General features: G+C 40.1%; 1 protein-coding gene across 1 annotated transcript in view; it reads left to right on the top strand.

The window, feature by feature from the left end:
- Positions 1-20,689, top strand: part of LOC122805891 (troponin T, cardiac muscle isoforms-like) — an 859,218-nt gene extending 838,529 nt beyond the window's left edge. Inside the window, exon 16 of the mRNA XM_044076139.1 lies at positions 20,297-20,689. Within this exon, the coding sequence (XP_043932074.1) occupies positions 20,297-20,348 (52 nt within the window). The 3' untranslated portion in view covers positions 20,349-20,689. The remainder of the gene's footprint in view (positions 1-20,296) is intronic.
- Positions 20,690-22,353: the final 1,664 nt, after the last annotated feature.

Raw genomic sequence — 22,353 nt, forward strand, 5'->3', positions numbered from 1 at the left:
GGTCGGTGCCTAAAAAGCACATGCTTAAAATGGCAGAGGATTTGATTACCTTAATTAGAGGTTCTATGCCCCCTCCTGATAAGAGGCCCAGGATGGAGCCAGAGTTGGAAAGTTTGGAGCAGGCCTCAGATGATTCAGAGTCTTCTACTGAGGACATTCAAGATTTCCCTCCTTATTCTGATTCTGATACAGAGGATTCCACTCCTTCTGCTTCTCCTCCAGAGGATTTTTCATTTTCAGAAACTCTCCATTCCATGAGGGAGCATTTTAAGTGGGAGGGACAGGATTACTCTGATTCCCGGAAGAGGCTTAGGGAGTTCTTGTTTTTACCACAGCATAGACCCTTAGCTATACCTCCGGTTTTGGATGTTGTTTCAGATGTTTTCTCGGAAGCTTCCCTTAATCCAGATTCTGTGCCTCCTGCCCCTGTTAAACCGGATAGGTATTACCGGGTGCCTGAGGCTCATAAATATCTGTATAAGAGTCCTAGGGCGGACCCAGAAACTATTAGTCAGGGGCCTAAGGGTGTTAGAGCCTCTGTTGTTAAGAATCCGGTTCCTCTGGATAAGGAAGCTAGAGCTTTGGATAGATGGGGTAAGAAGGTGTATACCTCTTCTACTTTAGCAATGAGAGCTTTGAACTGCCAGTTTCATATGTTGAAGTATCAGAATTTCCTCCTTTCTCAGCTAAGATCTAAAGTGGATGCTTTGGCAGAGGGCATAGAGTGTAAAGAATTGCAGGATTTAGTGCATGTTTCTGAACAGGTGGGTAAGCACTCTTTGCAATGTGGTTTTGATGCTTTACAGGCTTCTTCTAGGGTGGCTGCCACTGGTTCAGTTATTCGTAGGCACGCCTGGCTTAAGGATCAGAATTTGTCTGAGCATGTTAAGTCTAGAATTCTGGATGCCCTTTACAGTCTGAAGTTTTGTTTGGTCCTCCTGTGGAGTCAGTCTTAAAGAAAATGGAAGACAAGGCTAAGTCTATGCAGACTGTTAAAGATTTTTTGCAGGTACAACCCCCAAAGTTTAGTAGAAATTGGCCTACTAAGGGGTGGACGTACCCTTCTTCTGATTCTCAGTCTAGGGGTAGATCTAGGCGTGGTAGGGGCAGAGCTCAGAGTACCTTCAGGCCGAGACAATGGAGTTCGCCTGCTCAATCTGCTGGTGAGGGCAGGGGCCAGTCCTTTCGTAAACAGGCCCAATGACCTGCATTTTCAGCTGCCAGATTCCTCTTGCCTGGCAGCTCCTTTGGGAGGAAAGTTGGCTCTTTTCAAGCAAAATTGGCATTTAGTCACCCAGGACAAATGGGTATTGGACATTATAAACCGAGGTTACAAGTTCTATTTCCATTCCATGCCTCCTTTCAAAGGCATGCCAGACGTCCCTCCTCGGCAAAGGATAGAGGCTCACAGACAAATTTCTTTACTTCTTCAAATGAGAGCTATACAGCCAGTTCCTCTGTCAGAAGTGGGCCTAGGATTTTATTCTCGCCTGTTTCTAGTTCCAAAGAAAGGAAACACGTGGAGACCAATTTTGGATTTATCTATCCTCAACACTTACCTGGACATTCCAAAGTTCAAGATGCTGACTTTACAACAGCTTTTACCTCTGTTGGGAAAAGATCACTGGATGGTTACTCTGGATTTCAAAGAGGCTTACCTTCATGTTCCTATCAGGCCCAGTTGCAGGAGGTACCTGCGTTTTCGGGCTGGAAATTTACATTATCAGTTCTCTGCATTGCCCTTTGGCTTATCTACTGCCCAGAGTGTTCACAAAGGTTCTGGCTCCAGTGATAGCATTTTTCAGACTAAGAGGAATACAGATTTATCCTTATTTGGACGACTGTCTGATTATTGCACAAGAAAAGGACGAACTTCTTCATCATCTACAGTATGTGATGGCAGTGTTAAGATGCCTAGGGTATTCTGTGAACGAAACAAAGTCCAGTCTAGTACCCTCTCAGGACATGTGCTTTCTGGGTGTGAGACTGAATACAGCTTCCCAGATGGCTTTTTTGACCCCGGACAAACAAAGAAGCCTTTCTCTTTATTTACAGCAAATGTCTCTACGGTCCAGGCTGACTGCAAGGACAGTCCTTCAAGCCTTGGGGTTCATGGCATCTTGTATTCTGGTGCTTCCCAATGCCAAATTGCATATGAGGAAGCTTCAATGGTATCTCAAAAATGTGTGGACACAGCACTGCCAAAATCTAGACACTGTCATTCAGATAATACCTTGCATTCAGAAGGAGTTTTTGTGGTGGGCTCAGGAATGTCACCTAAACAAGGGACTCTCTGTGACCCGGCCAGAGGCGAGTCAGATTCTAATGACAGATGCCTCGGACAAGGCTTGGGGAGCACACCTCAATGGAAAATGGGTGCAAAACACGTGGCCTGTCAAACTCCAACATTTGCATATCAACTTGAAGGAAATGTTAGCAGTCCAGTTTGCATTGATGGCTTTCAAAGATTTACTTCGTCCAGGGCAGGTGTTGATTCAAACAGACAACACTACTGTCATGTGGTACATCAACAAGCAGGGGAACCCATTCTTACCCTCTTTGCAGGCAAGCGATGATTCTGTGGGAAACTGCTCTCAATCTACACCTCAATCTTCAGGCAAGGTTTCTACCAGGAGCACAGAACTCCTTAGCAGATGTATTGAGCAGACAAATAGTGGATCCTCATGAGTGGAAATTGGATCCTCATGTATTTCAACAGCTGACAGTGTTATGGGGAACTCCAGACATAGATCTGTTCGCTTCTCCACTAAATTACCAGTTGCCAAAGTTTTGCACAAAAATGTTTCATCACACAGCTTGGAAGGTGGACGCTCTATCTTTCAGTTGGAACAATCTGCATGTATATGCCTTTCCACCTCTGCCTCTTCTTCCCAAGGTACTTTTGAAGGCCAGACAAGACAAGCCAACCATGATTTTGATAGCACCGGATTGGCCTCGACAACACTGGTACCCACTACTGAGGAGTTTAATACGAGAACCTCCGTGGCCTCTGCCTTTGATTCCGCACCTTTTGTCACAAGAGGACAGTCACTTCCTCAATGTCAAGATTCAGTCTCTGCATCTAACAGCCTGGCATATTCTGTTTTAGACTCTGGAGGGTCTCAGCTTCCACAACAAGTTTTGAATGTTATTTTGGAGGCCAGGAGGCCTAGTACCAGGAAAGTTTACGCTGATAAATGGAGGAGATTTTTTATTTGGAGCAAAGGAAAGGACTTTGATGTCTCCAAACCTGATTTAAGTGTTGCTCTTCAATATCTTACTGAATTATTGGACAAGGGTTTGTCTTTCTCCTCAATAAAGGTCCATGCTGCAGCCATGTCTGCTCACTATGATTGTGACCCTCCTTTATTTTCTCATCCTTGGTTTAAGCAATTTCTTAGAGGGGCAAAGAATATAAGACCCCCACGTAGAGCTCCTACTCCTGCTTGGGATCTCAATTTTGTGTTGGAAAAACTTACTCTACAACCTTTTGAGCCTGCAGCTACTGCTGAGTTAAAGTATTTATCATGGAAAACTGCCTTTTTGTTGGCCATTACCTCTGCAAGAAGGGTTTCTGAATTACAGGCCCTCATGGCAGTGGAGCCTTTCCTGATTTTTCATAAGGATAGGGTATCTTTGCGTACTAATCCTTCCTTTATGCCTAAAGTTGTTTCTAGTGTGGCCTTAAATCAAACTATTCATTTGCCTACTTTTTATGCAAACCCCAAAATAAAGGGAGAAAATTTTGCATACTTTGGATATTCACAGGCAGTTGCGTTATTATTTGAGCAGAACCAAGGAGTTCAGACAGTCTCAGCAATTGTTTGTTTCTTTTGCTTTGGGTTCACAGGGTAAGCCTGTTTCAAAACAAACTATTTCTACATGGATTAGGTTTTGTATTTCTTTCTGTTATTCCCATCATGGTAAGGAGATTCCTGCTGGAATCAGGCCTCATTCCACTAGGGCTACTGCTACTTCTACGGCCTTTATAAGGGGGGTAGCTACAAAAGACACTTTGGAGGCAGCTACTTGGAGTTCAGTGCATACCTTTTCTAAACATTACCACCTTCCTCTTTATTCTAAGTCTAGGGCTGGATTTGCCACTGCAATTTTACAGGGCATTTTAGCGGCCCCTAATGCTTTATGATTTTTGCCATCCTCCCTTTCCCGTTGCTTTGGGATTCTACCCATAAGTAAGGACTGCAGCAATGTGAGATGAAGAACATAGTACAGTTTTGTACCTACCATAAATGTAGATGTTCGAAGATCCACATTGCTGCAGTCCAATTTACCCTCCCTCTTTCCCCTCTGTAGTTTGACTTGGTGCTATGCTTTAGGTGATGGTTGTTGTTGGGCATGTTTTTGGGAGGTATTCTGTTTTTGGCTGTGGCCTTTCTGGTTTGGCCTTCTGACATCTGGGGCAAGAAAAGACTGAGGATATGACGTCGGTCATGCGCCTTTATACCCTGACGCTCTGATGTCAGATCTAGGCGCCCATGACCGACGTCAGCCTAATACTTTGGTATTCGGGCCGACCGAGGACAGCGGACTACCCATAAGTAAGGACTGCAGCAATGTGGATCTTCGAACATCTACATTTATGGTAGGTACAAAACTGTACTTTTTGTTTGTCGGGACTCCATAGCTACCTACAGACAGTAAGCAACACAGGGAGGATTTCAATCACAGACACCTGAGAACAGGACTCAAGTGCAGTCAACAGTCACCCACCTTGGTATTGGCTGCAGGGCTATGTGAAGTGCACTATGATCACTTTTATAAAGCACAGAAATGTTTTTTCTTTGCATACCCAAATGCCTGAAACCCAAAACACTGATCTGAAATGATCGAAACACAAACAACACAAAATGAAAATCTATTTTATGCAGTGGGTACACATTCCTGGACCCCAACACCCCCTGCAGTTTATTTATACCAACTTTGAGATTGCACAACAGTGGAGAAAGGGCAAATTTAATATTTAATAACTAACAAAAAAGGGGGTGATGACAAAAATTTACTGGAAGCCAAAGAGTGTTTATTGCAATTGAGATTGGATGCCACAAATCCACCAGGAATCAATGACCATATCTCCATTGCTAGTATATTAAAACACAAATCTTACTATATATGAACATTTAGAAGAGTATAGTTAATGACAATTTGACTTCAGCAGAAAGATTCTGTTTAAAGGAACTAACTACAACAGATAAATATAAGGTTATGAAACCTGACAAAGGTGGTGGGGTAGTGGTCACGTCTAACACAGACTATTTGAGTAAAATGACACTTATGTTAAGTGACTGCAACACCTATGAAAAGGTTTCTAAGTATGAGATATATAGGGCATATACTAAACTTGACTGGCAGTTACATGAATTTTTGATGGATGGTGTATTAAATAAAGATGAATATGATTATTTGATGGTAGAGATCCCTATCACACCATCCATCATTGGCATTCCCAAAATTCATAAGGACGTGAATAATCCACCTTTCAGGCCTATAGTATTGGCAAAAGGCTCTAAAACTGAAGCTATGGCCTCATATATAGACGTTCATTGCAAGGGTATTTTAAGCAAGTTACCCCATATACTCAAAGATTCATGGCATTGCTTAGATGTCGTGAGAAAACATGCATCTGCTATTAATTCTAACACAATGATGGTCACCATAGATGTCATTAATCTATTTTCTGTGATACCTCATGCGTTAGGTTTAGAAATGTTTGAAGCTAGTCAAGATTCACTGATATGCATATTGTTAAATGTAAGCTTATAGTGGAGCTGATGGAAATGGTCTTAAACAACAACTTTATTTTTCTTGATGGGGAGTATTACAAACAATGTACAGGAGTGGCTATGGGTGCTAGATGTGCTCCTATATTTGCAAATTTGGTTTTAGCATTTTGGGAGACACAGTTCCTTTTTACCTCTGGACATTGGTCTAAAATAGTATTATATTTAAGATACCTGGATGATATTCTTATTTTTTGGAAAGGGAACAAGGAAGAAATCCAGGAAGTTGTGGAATTTATGGGTACTACAACCTCCTTTTTGAAATTTACTAGTACCATTTATGAGAATAGATGTGAGTATTTAGACATATTATTTTATATAAAAGATGAAATGATTGGTTCTAACATATTTCGAAAGAAAACATATTCAAATTTGTTTTTGCACTATGAGAGCTGCCATCCCCAGTTTAAAAAAGAATTTAGTGAAAGGGCAGATGGTTAGACTATTGAGAATAGTGAATGACAACATGTTGTTTCAAGATGAAATTGACAAACTTATCAACATGTTTCTTGAAAGGGGTTATCCTCAAGAATTAATCTATAACATCAAAAAAGAGGTGATGGTTAAAAGGAACCTAACATGCAAACCAATTATTAAATTTGGAATAGATAGTGACACACCCAATAATGAAATGAGAAACAAAAGGGATGCAGTTATAATTCCATATAACAAAACAGCACCCAAAATTTCTAACATAGTTTATGAGACATGGCTTAGTCTTTTTATGAACAAAATAGAACTCACTGATATTATTAGAGCTATACAGCCAGTTCCTCTGTCAGAAGTGGGCCTAGGATTTTATTCTCGCCTGTTTCTAGTTCCAAAGAAAGGAAACACGTGGAGACCAATTTTGGATTTATCTATCCTCAACACTTACCTGGACATTCCAAAGTTCAAGATGCTGACTTTACAACAGCTTTTACCTCTGTTGGGAAAAGATCACTGGATGGTTACTCTGGATTTCAAAGAGGCTTACCTTCATGTTCCTATCAGGCCCAGTTGCAGGAGGTACCTGCGTTTTCGGGCTGGAAATTTACATTATCAGTTCTCTGCATTGCCCTTTGGCTTATCTACTGCGCCCAGAGTGTTCACAAAGGTTCTGGCTCCAGTGATAGCATTTTTCAGACTAAGAGGAATACAGATTTATCCTTATTTGGACGACTGTCTGATTATTGCACAAGAAAAGGACGAACTTCTTCATCATCTACAGTATGTGATGGCAGTGTTAAGATGCCTAGGGTATTCTGTGAGCGAAACAAAGTCCAGTCTAGTACCCTCTCAGGACATGTGCTTTCTGGGTGTGAGACTGAATACAGCTTCCCAGATGGCTTTTTTGACCCCGGACAAACAAAGCCTTTCTCTTTATTTACAGCAACTCTCTCTACGATCCAGCCTTACTCCAAGTTCAGTCCTTCAAGCCTAAGGGTTCATGGCATCTTGTATTCTGGTGCTTCCCAATGCCAAATTGCATATGAGGAAGCTTCAATGGTATCTCAAAAATGTGTGGACACAGCACTGCCAAAATCTAGACACTGTCATTCAGATAATACCTTGCATTCAGAAGGAGTTTTTGTGGTGGGCTCAGGAATGTCACCTAAACAAGGGACTCTCTGTGACCCGGCCAGAGGCGAGTCAGATTCTAATGACAGATGCCTCGGACAAGGCTTGGGGAGCACACCTCAATGGAAAATGGGTGCAAAACACGTGGCCTGTCAAACTCCAACATTTGCATATCAACTTGAAGGAAATGTTAGCAGTCCAGTTTGCATTGATGGCTTTCAAAGATTTACTTCCAGGGCAGGTGTTGATTCAAACAGACAACACTACTGTCATGTGGTACATCAACAAGCAGGGGGAACCCATTCTTACCCTCTTTGCAGGCAAGCGATGATTCTGTGGGAAACTGCTCTCAATCTACACCTCAATCTTCAGGCAAGGTTTCTACCAGGAGCACAGAACTCCTTAGCAGATGTATTGAGCAGACAAATAGTGGATCCTCATGAGTGGAAATTGGATCCTCATGTATTTCAACAGCTGACAGTGTTATGGGGAACTCCAGACATAGATCTGTTCGCTTCTCCACTAAATTACCAGTTGCCAAAGTTTTGCACAAAAATGTTTCATCACACAGCTTGGAAGGTGGACGCTCTATCTTTCAGTTGGAACAATCTGCATGTATATGCCTTTCCACCTCTGCCTCTTCTTCCCAAGGTACTTTTGAAGGCCAGACAAGACAAGCCAACCATGATTTTGATAGCACGGATTGGCCTCGACAACACTGGTACCCACTACTGAGGAGTTTAATACGAGAACCTCCGTGGCCTCTGCCTTTGATTCCGCACCTTTTGTCACAAGAGGACAGTCACTTCCTCAATGTCAAGATTCAGTCTCTGCATCTAACAGCCTGGCATATTCTGTTTTAGACTCTGGAGGGTCTCAGCTTCCACAACAAGTTTTGAATGTTATTTTGGAGGCCAGGAGGCCTAGTACCAGGAAAGTTTACGCTGATAAATGGAGGAGATTTTTTATTTGGAGCAAAGGAAAGGACTTTGATGTCTCAAACCTGATTTAAGTGTTGTTCTTCAATATCTTACTGAATTATTGGACAAGGGTTTGTCTTTCTCCTCAATAAAGGTCCATGCTGCAGCCATGTCTGCTCACTATGATTGTGACCCTCCTTTATTCTCTCATCCTTGGTTTAAGCAATTTCTTAGAGGGGCAAAGAATATAAGACCTCCACGTAGAGCTCCTACTCCTGCTTGGGATCTCAATTTTGTGTTGGAAAAACTTACTCTACAACCTTTTGAGCCTGCAGCTACTGCTGAGTTAAAGTATTTATCATGGAAAACTGCCTTTTGTTGGCCATTACCTCTGCAAGAAGGGTTTCTGAATTACAGGCCCTCATGGCAGTGGAGCCTTTCCTGATTTTTCATAAGGATAGGGTATCTTTGCGTACTAATCCTTCCTTTATGCCTAAAGTTGTTTCTAGTGTGGCCTTAAATCAAACTATTCATTTGCCTACTTTTTATGCAAACCCCAAAATAAAGGGAGAAAATTTTGCATACTTTGGATATTCACAGGCAGTTGCGTTATTATTTGAGCAGAACCAAGGAGTTCAGACAGTCTCAGCAATTGTTTGTTTCTTTTGCTTTGGGTTCACAGGGTAAGCCTGTTTCAAAACAAACTATTTCTAAATGGATTAGGTTTTGTATTTCTTTCTGTTATTCCCATCATGGTAAGGAGATTCCTGCTGGAATCAGGCCTCATTCCACTAGGGCTACTGCTACTTCTACGGCCTTTATAAGGGGTAGCTACAAAGACACTTTGGAGGCAGCTACTTGGAGTTCAGTGCATACCTTTTCTAAACATTACCACCTTCCTCTTTATTCTAAGTCTAGGGCTGGATTTGCCACTGCAATTTTACAGGGCATTTTAGCGGCCCCTAATGCTTTATGATTTTGCCATCCTCCCTTTCCCGTTGCTTTGGGATTCTACCCATAAGTAAGGACTGCAGCAATGTGAGATGAAGAACATAGTACAGTTTTGTACCTACCATAAATGTAGATGTTCGAAGATCCACATTGCTGCAGTCCAATACCCTCCTCTTTCCCTCTGTAGTTTGACTTGGTGCTATGCTTTAGGTGATGGTTGTTGTTGGGCATGTTTCTGGGAGGTATTCTGTTTTTGGCTGTGGCCTTTCTGGTTTGGCCTTCTGACATCTGGGGCAAGAAAAGACTGAGGATATGACGTCGGGCATGCGCCTTTATACCCTGGCGCTCTGATGTCAGATCTAGGCGCCCATGACCGACGTCAGCCTAATACTTTGGTATTCGGGCCGACCGAGGACAGCGGACTACCCATAAGTAAGGACTGCAGCAATGTGGATCTTGAACATCTACATTTATGGTAGGTACAAAACTGTACTTTTTGTTTGTCGGGACTCCATAGCTACCTACAGACAGTAAGCAACACAGGGAGGATTTCAATCACAGACACCTGAGAACAGGACTCAAGTGCAGTCAACAGTCACCCACCTTGGTATTGGCTGCAGGGCTATGTGAAGTGCACTATGATCACTTTTATAAAGCACAGAAATGTTTTTTCTTTGCATACCCAAATGCCTGAAACCCAAAACACTGATCTGAAATGATCGAAACACAAACAACACAAAATGAAAATCTATTTTATGCAGTGGGTACATTCCTGGACCCCAACACCTGCAGTTTATTTATACCAACTTTGAGATTGCACAACAGTGGAGAAAGGGCAAATTTAATATTTAATAACTAACAAAAAGGGGTGATGACAAAAATTTACTGGGCCAAAGAGTGTTTATTGCAATTGAGATTGGATGCCACAAATCCACCAGGAATCAATGACCATATCTCCATTGCTAGTATATTAAAACACAAATCTTACTATATATGAACATTTAGAAGAGTATAGTTAATGACAATTTGACTTCAGCAGAAAGATTCTGTTTAAAGGAACTAACTACAACAGATAAATATAAGGTTATGAAACCTGACAAAGGTGGTGGGGTAGTGGTCACGTCTAACACAGACTATTTGAGTAAAATGACACTTATGTTAAGTGACTGCAACACCTATGAAAAGGTTTCTAAGTATGAGATATATAGGGCATATACTAAACTTGACTGGCAGTTACATGAATTTTGATGGATGGTGTATTAAATAAAGATGAATATGATTATTTGATGGTAGAGATCCCTATCACACCATCCATCATTGGCATTCCCAAAATTCATAAGGACGTGAATAATCCACCTTTCAGGCCTATAGTATTGGCAAAAGGCTCTAAAACTGAAGCTATGGCCTCATATATAGACGTTCATTGCAAGGGTATTTTAAGCAAGTTACCCCATATACTCAAAGATTCATGGCATTGCTTAGATGTCGTGAGAAAACATGCATCTGCTATTAATTCTAACACAATGATGGTCACCATAGATGTCATTAATCTATTTTCTGTGATACCTCATGCTTTAGGTTTAGAAATGTTTGAAGCTAGTCAAGATTCACTGATATGCATATTGTTAAATGTAAGCTTATAGTGGAGCTGATGGAAATGGTCTTAAACAACAACTTTATTTTTCTTGATGGGGAGTATTACAAACAATGTACAGGAGTGGCTATGGGTGCTAGATGTGCTCCTATATTTGCAAATTTGGTTTTAGCATTTTGGGAGACACAGTTCCTTTTTACCTCTGGACATTGGTCTAAAATAGTATTATATTTAAGATACCTGGATGATATTCTTATTTTTGGAAGGGAACAAGGAAGAAATCCAGGAATTTGTGGAATTTATGGGTACTACAACCTCCTTTTTGAAATTTACTAGTACCATTTATGAGAATAGATGTGAGTATTTAGACATATTATTTTATATAAAAGATGAAATGATTGGTTCTAACATATTTCGAAAGAAAACATATTCAAATTTGTTTTTGCACTATGAGAGCTGCCATCCCCAGTTTAAAAAAGAATTTAGTGAAAGGGCAGATGGTTAGACTATTGAGAATAGTGAATGACAACATGTTGTTTCAAGATGAAATTGACAAACTTATCAACATGTTTCTTGAAAGGGGTTATCCTCAAGAATTAATCTATAACATCAAAAAAGAGGTGATGGTTAAAAGGAACCTAACATGCAAACCAATTATTAAATTTGGAATAGATAGTGACACACCCAATAATGAAATGAGAAACAAAAGGGATGCAGTTATAATTCCATATAACAAAACAGCACCCAAAATTTCTAACATAGTTTATGAGACATGGCTTAGTCTTTTTATGAACAAAATAGAACTCACTGATATTATTGGTAGTTACCCCAAGATTATATATAGTAGGGGTATGAATTTAAAGCAATTATTAGAGACAAGTACCAATAAGGAATTACATAAAATGTCTAAAATGAGTAAATGTGGTCTATGCAGTGCTTGCAAATTTATAAATGATGGTCCCTACGTAGTGGTTCAGAATTATGGGAGAACTATTAGATGTCCTGGGTATTGTAATTGCAATACCAAGATGGTGGTATATACAGCAACATGTACAGGCTGCTCAGCATATTATGTAGGGAAGACCATCAGGAAATTGAGGGACCGAATACTTGAACACACAAGAGACATAAGAAACAAAAAAACTGTGAGTTCACTAGGTATACCCAGCCAGAAATGCAGAGAATTTAAGAGATTTATATTTTTTGTTATAGACAGAATTCTAAATAACAATAATAAAAAAGGGGGTGATGACAAAAATTTACTGGAAGCCAAAGAGTGTTTATGGTAATTGAGATTGGATGCCACAAATCCACCAGGAATTAATGACCATATCTCCATTGCTAGTATATTAAAACACAAATCTTACTGTATATGAACATTTGGACATAACTGTTTTGTTTTAAAGTTTTTAAAAGTTCTTGTGATAAGTAAGTTTTTAAAGTTTAAAGTTAAAATATATATATTTATTTATTTATTTACCTACATATACAACCTTTCCAAAACTTTTATATTTATACTTTATATATATTTATACATCTATATAACAATTTATTTTGATGATATTTATTTACACATAATGCATTTGTATTTTTTATTTATATTAATAGTATATAATTATAGTGTAAAGATTTTTATATTACATTATATTATACATATATTTAGCTATCATCTAGTCATTGCCCATATTTACCATTAATTGCCAGCACTTTTTTAGATGGATAGAATTCTTTTGTGTAGTATGCTTTGTTTTGGGATTTCAAAAAAGTAAGAAAAAAGTCAGGTTCAATGAATTCAATCAATTAATTACACCAACAATTAGAACTATTCATTTGCTGTTATTTCAGTGCATTGTGTGATTTGTAGTGTATTTAATGAAATAGATTTTTAAGTTCATTGTACTCTGAAGAAGTCCACTGTGGATATGGGTGAACGCGCTTAGTATATGTAAACGAAGTTTGTTTGGTTTTTATTTTTTTTTGAGTTTGAATAAATTGGATCCTGCTTGAATACTGTGCTGCCTCTCTCCGTTTTAACAGTTCTGGCTCCTGTTGTCAATGAAACAAGACATGCCTGAAGTTGGTGCTGCATCAGATACTAATTGTGATGCTGGCCTTATGGTGGCTCAGTCTATAAGCATAGTGCCACTGTCAGCAGCAGTGACTGTGGAGGGCACACTACTACATACATACAGTGAAACAGCTCTCTCACATCTACACAGCCTGTGTAAGGACAGGTCATGGCCAGCACACCTTCCTGGGGTGTACATTCATCTCCTCTCCATGCATCCTCAGTGTTAAGTGGCACCACCACAGAGTGTGGGTACAGGGGATCAGAAGCTGTGGGCCAGTGGTGCCACCAAAGGCAATACTCAACTTATGTGCAGGGGAGACATCCAGTCATAGGTGGATGCCACAAACACCATGGCAGAAATGATTGGTGTAAATTGGTAGCCTGTGTGACAGTGTACATGAGGCTAACAATGTATGACAAACCTCACTGGTGATTTCGACATGCACCTCGGTACCATTACTGTTTCCCTTATTTGTCCTGCATCTATGTGCTGGAGTCACTGCCATTTCTGTGGCTGGCACTCAACTGCCTCTACTGTGGGTATACACCACAGCGAAGGGAGGTCACATCCATTTACTTCTACTTCCTCCATACCACCCACTGCTGGTACATCTGGTGAAGCACACCATGGCTGCTAGCACAAATGAGGAGTACATGGCAGTCAGGGTCATGTCAAGGCCAAGAGGTCATGGCCTCTGGATGTCCACGACGGTCTCAGAGTTCACCATCATCCCTGCTGGTGCTTGTCATTGGTGCTAGTGCCATTCCTCAAAGGGGACGCACCCATAGCTGCAGTCTTCTCACCCAAGTTCCAACAACACACACACACACACACACACACACACACACACACACACACACACACACACACACACGTGCGCACAGTGCAATCACATTTACCGGAAATGTGTCACCTGACACCAATTCTGAACACATACATAGGACTGCTGGACACCTTATCCCTCTCAGGAAGCACCACCCCTTCTCCCTTACAAAGTACACCTAGCTTCCACAATTCCCTGTCCATGTCACACACCCCTTTCCATGTCCTTAGTTAATTCCCAACACTGTATAAATTGCTAATTCTTGTCACTGTGTCTCTCCCTCCCCCCCTTGTGTGATGACTGCTGTGCCCTGCACACACCTCTATGTTATAGGAGTAGGTGATGACTGATGCACAGCATGAACAGACAATACACTGCAGAGCATAGTCTGCAGGTAGTACTGTAAGTATTAGTTTTAATGTTTGTTGCACATCTAATATGGCCTATAGTTATGAACCACATCTCACCTCTGTCAGTGCCCCAGTTTACTGTGCCCATTTCTGCCATACACGGTCTTCCCCCGCAGCCAGTCTCTCCAAAAACTCCTCCACCAGTACTTCCTCTTCCTTCATAGGCACTGGTCTCTCTTTGGTCCTCTGATGGCAATTCCCTACTCTAGCTGTCTGAATATTATCATGTTGTTCAGAACTGAACAGCAAATATCTTGCAGCAGGTCTTTGGTGCATAATGCAGTATGCCACCAGAAGAATCTAGGCAGCAGAAGTGAGTCTCCATCAATCTGAACACATGCTCGACAGTGTTTTGGATCTGTGACAGGTACACTGTTGCATGGCATCTCAATGATGTTGTGTGGGTTGCGTATCAGTGTCATTAACAATGGCTCCAGTATCTAACATCACCAGGTAGATTTTTTTATTTATTTGACATTTGTTTACCAGGATACTCTGTCTGGGTTACATAACCAATTTTCAGTGGAGGCCCAGGGAGAAAAGCTCCACATTTTTAACTTAGTTACATATATTGTACACAGCTGTACATTCATAACTTGGTTACATATATAGGAATACACTAATGGACGTTTATAGGCAGGCACTTAGGGTTATCTTTGTAGTGACAGTAGAATAATTACACTTTACATTCATATACAAATTGAAATAAGCTTCTTAGGGTAAACAGTATTTGCTTAGTGTGTTTGAGTATCATGACACAGACTGCAGTGGGTCAATCAGACTATTAGTCTTCTAGCAAATTAGTAAAATGCTAGAAAGAGAATGGCACATAATTTCTAAAATGTTACTGTGATAATTGGTAAATTAGTTTAGGAGTAGGAGGTTAGTGTAATAAGAGGACGTGTAAGGAGGGAAAGAAGTGGATTAGCCTGTGGTAAGGCATGTGGATAACTAAGATTTGTCTAGGTATTCTTTTAGGGAGGCTTTAACATGAAGTAGGCTAGAAGTTAGCCTAATATTAGGTGGGAAGGTGTTCCATAACTCGATGACTATAGTCATTTTCCTAGGTTTCTGGAAGGTTTGTAGGTTTCAAGAAGGTTTTTGTCTTTGAATCTGAGTGGTCTGTTTGGTTTGTAATGTTGGACTAAGTTAGTTAGGGCAAGACAAGCAGTGGGCCTGTAGAATAGGTTGTGGATTGTTGTTCAGTGTGTATATATAAGTTGGTTTGATAGTTCCAGCCAATTTAGTTCTTTTAGTGGTATAGAGTGATGTGTACGGTAGTTGGAGTTTGTTGCAAACTTTGCTATTTTGTTGTAGCATTGTTCCATTTTGGTCTTGGTGAAGGTTTGTAGATTGGTTAGCCTACAAGAACCATAGAGTAGGGAGGGGAGCAGGAAGCTTTAGCCAGGGTGATCATGGTGGAAGTGTTAAGGAATTGTCTGTTTCTGTACTGGAGTCCTAGTTTTTTTGTGTGTCTTTTTGATGTTTTGTTGGATATGAAGGTCAAAGTTGAGTTTGCTATCTATAACAACACCTAGGAGTTAGTTTCTTGTACATTTTCTATGATGGTTTTGTCAGCTGCGAGAATACTAAATTGGTCTGGGCTGAGGGTGGTATTTTTAGGGTAAAAAGAGTATAATTTTTTGGGGAGGGTTTAGAAAGAGTTGGGCTTTTGTGAGCCATGATTCAGTTGCCGTGAATGACTGGGTTTTGATTAGCAGTTCTGGGAGAGTGGAAGAGGTGCAGATTAAGGTTTAGTCATCTGCATAATGAACTGATGTTCCAGGGGAAGAGGAAGTGTATAGATTATTGGTGAATATGTTAAACAGTACGGGTCCTAGGATGGAGTCTTGGGAGACTCCTGTAGGGTTCTGTAGGATGGAGGAGAGTTGGTTAGACCATCTGACTGCTTGCTTCCAATCAGGTTGGTAGCTGTGGAACCATTGAAGTGTGGTAGTGTAGCATCCTAGTTTGGATACTGTGTCTAGTAGTGAAGTGTCTGAAACTGTGTTGAATGTTTTTGAGAGGTCCAGAAATACTGCAGATACTAAATATCCTTTGTCCCTGGCCTTGTTAACTGTGTTTGTGAAGGATAATAGTGCAGTGGATGTGCTATGATCTGGCCTGAAGCCGTGCTCAGTTTGAGTGAGCAGGTTGTTTTGGAGCAGATATTTCATTAATTGTTGGTAAATACACCTTTCCGTGATTTTGGATAAAAGGGAGAGAACTGATATTGGGTGGAAATTAAATATTTCTGTGGAATGTCCTCCTTTATGAATTGGAGTTATGTGTGACATTTTCCATACTGCAGGGACTGTGCCTTCTGAGGGTAATCTGTTTATCAGGATGCTGACAGGATACGCAACTGTGTCAGCTGCGAGTTTTAGGTATTAGGGTGGGAGGTTGTCAGCTGATGCAGAGCAGGGTTTTCTGCTTTAACACTAGATTTTTTATGGTACAGGTGTGTATGGGCTGAAAACAGAAAGTAGTGTTGGGGTTATTTTGTTGGTTATTGCCATAGTTATGGGTTTGGTCTGTTGTGGGTGGTGTGAATTATTCTGGTTAGTGTGTAAGTTTGGGTGGGGGTGCCCTGAGTAAGTTTTAGAGGTGAGTAGGTCTGATATGGATTTTATGAAGTGTTTATTAAATTCCTCTGCTATTTGTGATGGGGGGCATAGGGTAAAGGGAGTGATCCCTGTTTGTTCCCGGGTTGAGGAGGGTAGTTATAGAGTGCCAGAATTTTAGGAGGTTGTGTCTGTGTAGTTGCTGGTGGTTTGAATAGCAGGCTTCCTTAAATTTGTCACTAGTGTTGCGTAGTGTTTTAACGGCTTGGATATTTTGCTGGGTTCTGTTGTGTTTCCATTTATCCCATGCTTTGTCTCTTTGTTTCATAAGGTTGATGCAGTTAGTGGTTAACCATGGGGATTTTTTTGCTTTCTTTATTCTTTTTGTTCATACAGGGGTGAGGCTATCAATTATTTACAGGAAGACTGAATTAAAATATTGTACGGCATCATTGAGGGGTAGGATTTTCTTGAGAGAAATCACTCCAGATGTGTGCCAGATGTGGGAATCGAGGAAAGTACAGTTGTGTAAGTTGAATTTACCATAGCAGTAGACGTTTGAATTATCACTGCTGCAGTAGCCTTAGTTATACGAGTTATATCCTGTGAAGAATATAACAGCCAGCCAGCTTCCAACGCTTCAGGACACCTTCCATGCACACAAAATGTCAATTAGCTCAAGCTGAGCTAACTAAAAAAAAGTTTGGGCACAAAGCCCTTCAAAGCTTTCCAGCCAGCAGACAAAAGAAGGCTGAGCCCTGAAAGGACAATGCTAGAAACAACAAAAAAATAAATGTCCACATCCTGGAATGAAAACACACCAAAAAAAAAAACAAGGAGGTGGAGGGAGAGAGCAGCTGCTGCTGCAGTGATTATTCAAACATCTACTATTATGGTAAATTCAACTTACACAACTGTATTATTTTCATTATATTGATCATTGCTGCAGTAGCCGTAGCTATATGGATAGATTACCCTAGCTTACTACATCTGGGAGATAGAAGGAGAAGAGTCCAGGAGTCCCTAGAGAATGGTCCTAGCAAAGCTTGATCTGGACATAGAGAAGGAATCAAGCATGTAATGCTTTGTAAAACCACCAAGTAGCAGCTTCCAGAATACTTCTAGAATCCAACCCTTTCCAAAAAGCCATAGATAAAGCCAAGGTCCTGGAAGAGTGTGCCTTGCCTTTGCCTGGAACAGTTTTGCTAATGTGAGTATAACAAAAAGTAATAGCCTTAGACAGCTATTTCAAAATAGTTTGTTTTGAGACAGGTTGTCCCTTCTTACCTTCATAAGAAATGAACACTTGATCAAAGGATCTGAAAGACAAGATAGTATCAGAGTTGTATGTGGAAAAGCAATGTATAGAGTCAGCCGCACAATTTTGCTCTGACAGACTGTAGGATGTATACAGAGTGAGATTGTGTTGTGAAGCTATATCGCAAGCTAACATGACTACTCTACAAAGGCAGCACAACCTGGTTCCCTTTGCTTGATGATATATCACATGACTGTGGGTGTTGCCTGCAACCATTATAAGAGGTCCAGAGACAAAAGATGGTTTAGAGAGTTGAGTAGCATGATCAGGGTAAGTATCTCCTTCACAGTTATGTGCTTTTGTCTGTCCTTGGAGTCCCATGCCCCCTGCACTTTTATTCCTCCTAAAACTTCTCCCCAGGCAAAGTCTGATGTGTCTATGGTGACTGACTGATTGCTTTAGAGCAAGGAGACCTGGCTTTAAGGATGTCTGTTGTCTCCACCAAATGATTTATCTTCTGACAAACCCCAGCACTGGGATTTGTAAAGAGACAGGGTCTTGATGCTGGGACCAAAGAGATTTCAGATAACACTGTATCTTTCTCGTGTGGAGTCTTGCCTGGAGTACCATGAGAATCACAGATGCCATGAAACCCAACATCCTGAGGTATTACCTCACAGTGGCCAAAGTCTGGGTGGAAACCCTAAGAAATAAAATAGATCTAAGTAAAGCTCTATTTTATTCCTGTTAAAGAAAAGCTCTTTGAACTGTGGTATTCAGTTGACATCCCAGGAACACAATCCTGTGTGAAGGAGTAAAAAAAAAGACTTGATATTTTATATATATATATATATATATATATATATATATATATATATATACACACACATATATATATATATATATATATACATACATATATATATATATATATATATATATATATATTATATATGATATGATATAGACTATGATATTCCATGTGAGTATGGCGCATAGTGTCACTGTCCACAAAGCAGTTGACTATCTCCATGTCAAGGAGGTGATGGTATGTTAGGTGAGGCCAAATCCTACTGTAGCATGAAAGGTTAATGGCCAGGCCCTGTTACACACACTGGCTGTGAGAGTAGCCTCTAACATGTACTGCTCAGCTATGACTGCTGAAAAACCTAGATACACAGCACATTCTCTCCCTCCCTGTTAAAGAAGATATCACAATGTACGAACTTGCTGGTACCCATGAATAAGCGCACTAGCTTTATACACTGCATGATCACTCCACCATACTGTTTACCCTTATTTGCAGTGGGGTTCATTACTATAACGGCACTCATTTCCATTTTGTTATGCAGTCATTAGCATATGATGACAATCACTCAGTTTTACCTGCTTCCACAAAAGTACTACTTGTGTCCCTGAATCAGTCCCTTCCTGCATGCAGTTACACTTCCCACAATTTTGCCCAAAGCATTGCTATATTTGTTTTTAATTCCTGGGATAAACTGTGAGGCGGTATGTGGGGATTAGAATATGCACAAAAAAACAGCACAACAGAAAGCAAACACAATTTATTAAATTTGAGAATTTAAGAAAAGTACATTTGAATGGTAACTAACAACTTGAAATGGATGTTAAGAGACATAAGCTGAGGTCAAAAAGTTGTGCACAAGCACTTGATACCTTAAAAATAAAATACTAATTAATTCTATTTTTCAAGTCATTGGGTAGTGCACAGTGATGAAAACATTGTGCACTGGCAATCTGGATTCTTGCTCATATTTTGTTTCAGGAATGGAGGTTTGTCATGGTTACCTCATGGAAGTCTTTTAGATGCTCAGCTCTAATATTGACTATACCCTACTGTGATGTATTTTTTCTTTTTATGGGTGGTACAGGGAACCTGTCATGTATGGAAAAACATGTAGGCACAACTAAAGAGAATGGAAAGAACTGATGCTGTAGGGGCAATGAAACAATAGCAGTGAATAATGACCTCTGCTTAACTTCATTTGGCACTAAAATCCATTTAGTAATGGGCTATGGTGAATAGTTAAAGTGACAATTCAGCAAGTCTTATTTTATGTAGCAGTGAAAGTCCCATGGACCAAAAAGTACTACTAATTTGCTATTCAGACCTAGAATACTTAAGTGCACCTAAAGGCCAGAGTAGACAAACTCTTTCTTCTTGCCATCAGACATGTGTAATGTAATATAAAAAGCTGCAACAAGTGAGAGTTCAATGCAGTACAACTAGTAAATGACAATGTATACACAACCACTTATAAATGTGGCTTATTTCCAATTAGCTTAAGACTACCAGTAATTTCTGTCTTGTTCTTCCTCCAGCTCCAAAGGTGGCCGAGGTGGAAAAGGAAAAGTGGGAGGCCGCTGGAAATAGTTGGATGGCATCAGTAATTAAGACTCTCTAAAAAGAGATGAAGAGAAATGAAAGGCCAAAGATATGCCCCCAACTGTCGTCTTTGGTAACAAGGAAGAGCTACAATGTAGAAGTACTGCGGCTCAAACTCAATATCTTGCACTGAAAGCCTAGCAACATTGCAGGAGAAGGAATCAAAATGTCCACAATGAAAAATAGCTTTGGTCATATATCTTTTTTTAACTTTTGTGTGACACCAAATCTTTGTTAATAAAATAAGCAGTGTATGTTCTATAGAGCTGTGCTAAAATGGGTCTTATATGAATGCATAAAGATGACACAAATTAAAAATATGTATGTCATTAGCAGTTGTAGTTATTCCACACATCAAGCCCAACATTCACCTTATTAGCAGTATATATTTGATAATGGGTACTGCAGCACTAAAAAGTGGGTTTAATTTTTCCTCATTTCTGAACCTTCATCAGTACGAAATGTCCTAGCAGTACCAGTACTGCTATGTGCACACTTTCATAAATCCAGTTGTGAGGCACCACTGACATTAGTCTTATACCACCAACAGGGGCTTAGTATAACACCACCAGCAAGGACTCATGCTGCTCAGCTGTTCACATCAAGGAAGTCCAAACAGGAACATTATGCTGCCTTTAGGTAACTTAGACGTGCTTGTAGCTCTGCAGTGTAAAAATATAGTTTAACAAACACAGGAAGGACAATTTTTAAAAACATCTCAACACTACATATGTACAGAAACAGGCTAGGTAGGAGAAGAAAAGAAATAGCTAATGGTTATAAACTCCAAAAATTATTCAAGGTCAAGAATGTGGGAAAAATAGCAGAATAGTTGACCCAAAAAGTCCTTGTCTGCCATCAAAGTTTGACTCATGCGTTTCTACATTTTTAAACCTTAAAAAGGTTTTAGGGATGGCCTGAAGCCATTAAAACTTTTCTGACTGTCCTTTTCCTAAGGATAACTGCTATGGTGACTGCTTCTTCAGTTGCATGTCTTAAACTGTCAGAAGGAGTACTGCATCAGTAGCATCATTTAAACAACAAACCCAAGCAGCACTCTGTGGTTTCTGAGACAAACTGGAGGGATGCTACAGCAATTTGTCTTACAAACAGCACTTGTAAAACCTGTCCTAGTTTAAGACTAAGCATCTAATTTAAAACACTTGCCTCATCAAGTCACTACTTTACAAATATCCAGGAAGGAAGTTTCCTAACATAATATATTCCCTTCTAAGAATAATGATGCTTGAGCACCCCATCTATCTTGTGGTTTATCATAAAAAATATGCTCTTACAAAACACTTTAAAACAGTGTACTAGGCACTAAGGAATCCTTGTATGCCAACAGTAAAGGATAAAACAATTGCTGTAATTCTCTCACTGGAAGTGTTATGTTCAATACAAGTAGGATTTTAGAGGCCCATGGACATTTAGGGTATGAAGTAGCTTCTTCATTATTTTGGAAACTTGCAAATAATGGATTAGTCAAGTGTTATTTGCGAACTACTTTGGATTTATTTGTAATGATAACCTCTACTACTGAAGCACTACATAAGGTTTATACACATTGGAGTTTGGGACCGTTAATGTTTCTCTAATTAACGTAAATGGGAGTTATGAACTTATCATAACACTGGATCCTTTCATCCACGCCCACCTAATATGACTGATGGGTCTTCATGCTGCTTCTCAGATCCAAACGGACAATAGTACTGCTCCAGTCTTGAGCTCTTTCAAACTTTTCCCTTCCATAATCCTCCTGTGCAACTAGCCCTACCCCCTGTAAATTGAGTCTACTGCCCACACAGTCATCAGTAAGAGGAGGAAAGGAAAAGAGCTTCAAGGTGGTCTTCCAGATTCTCAGGAAAAGGAGAAACTGGAAGAGAGATGGAGGAAGGGAATGTTATATTGAACAGAAATAGATGAAAGGCTCCAGTGTGATGGTAAGCATATAACTATCATATCATATTAATCTCATCCATCTGATCTGATT

This window comes from Protopterus annectens, chromosome 7.part0, assembly GCF_019279795.1.
Source record: "Protopterus annectens isolate FY-2018-M chromosome 7.part0, PAN1.0, whole genome shotgun sequence".
NCBI lineage: Eukaryota > Metazoa > Chordata > Ceratodontiformes > Protopteridae > Protopterus > Protopterus annectens.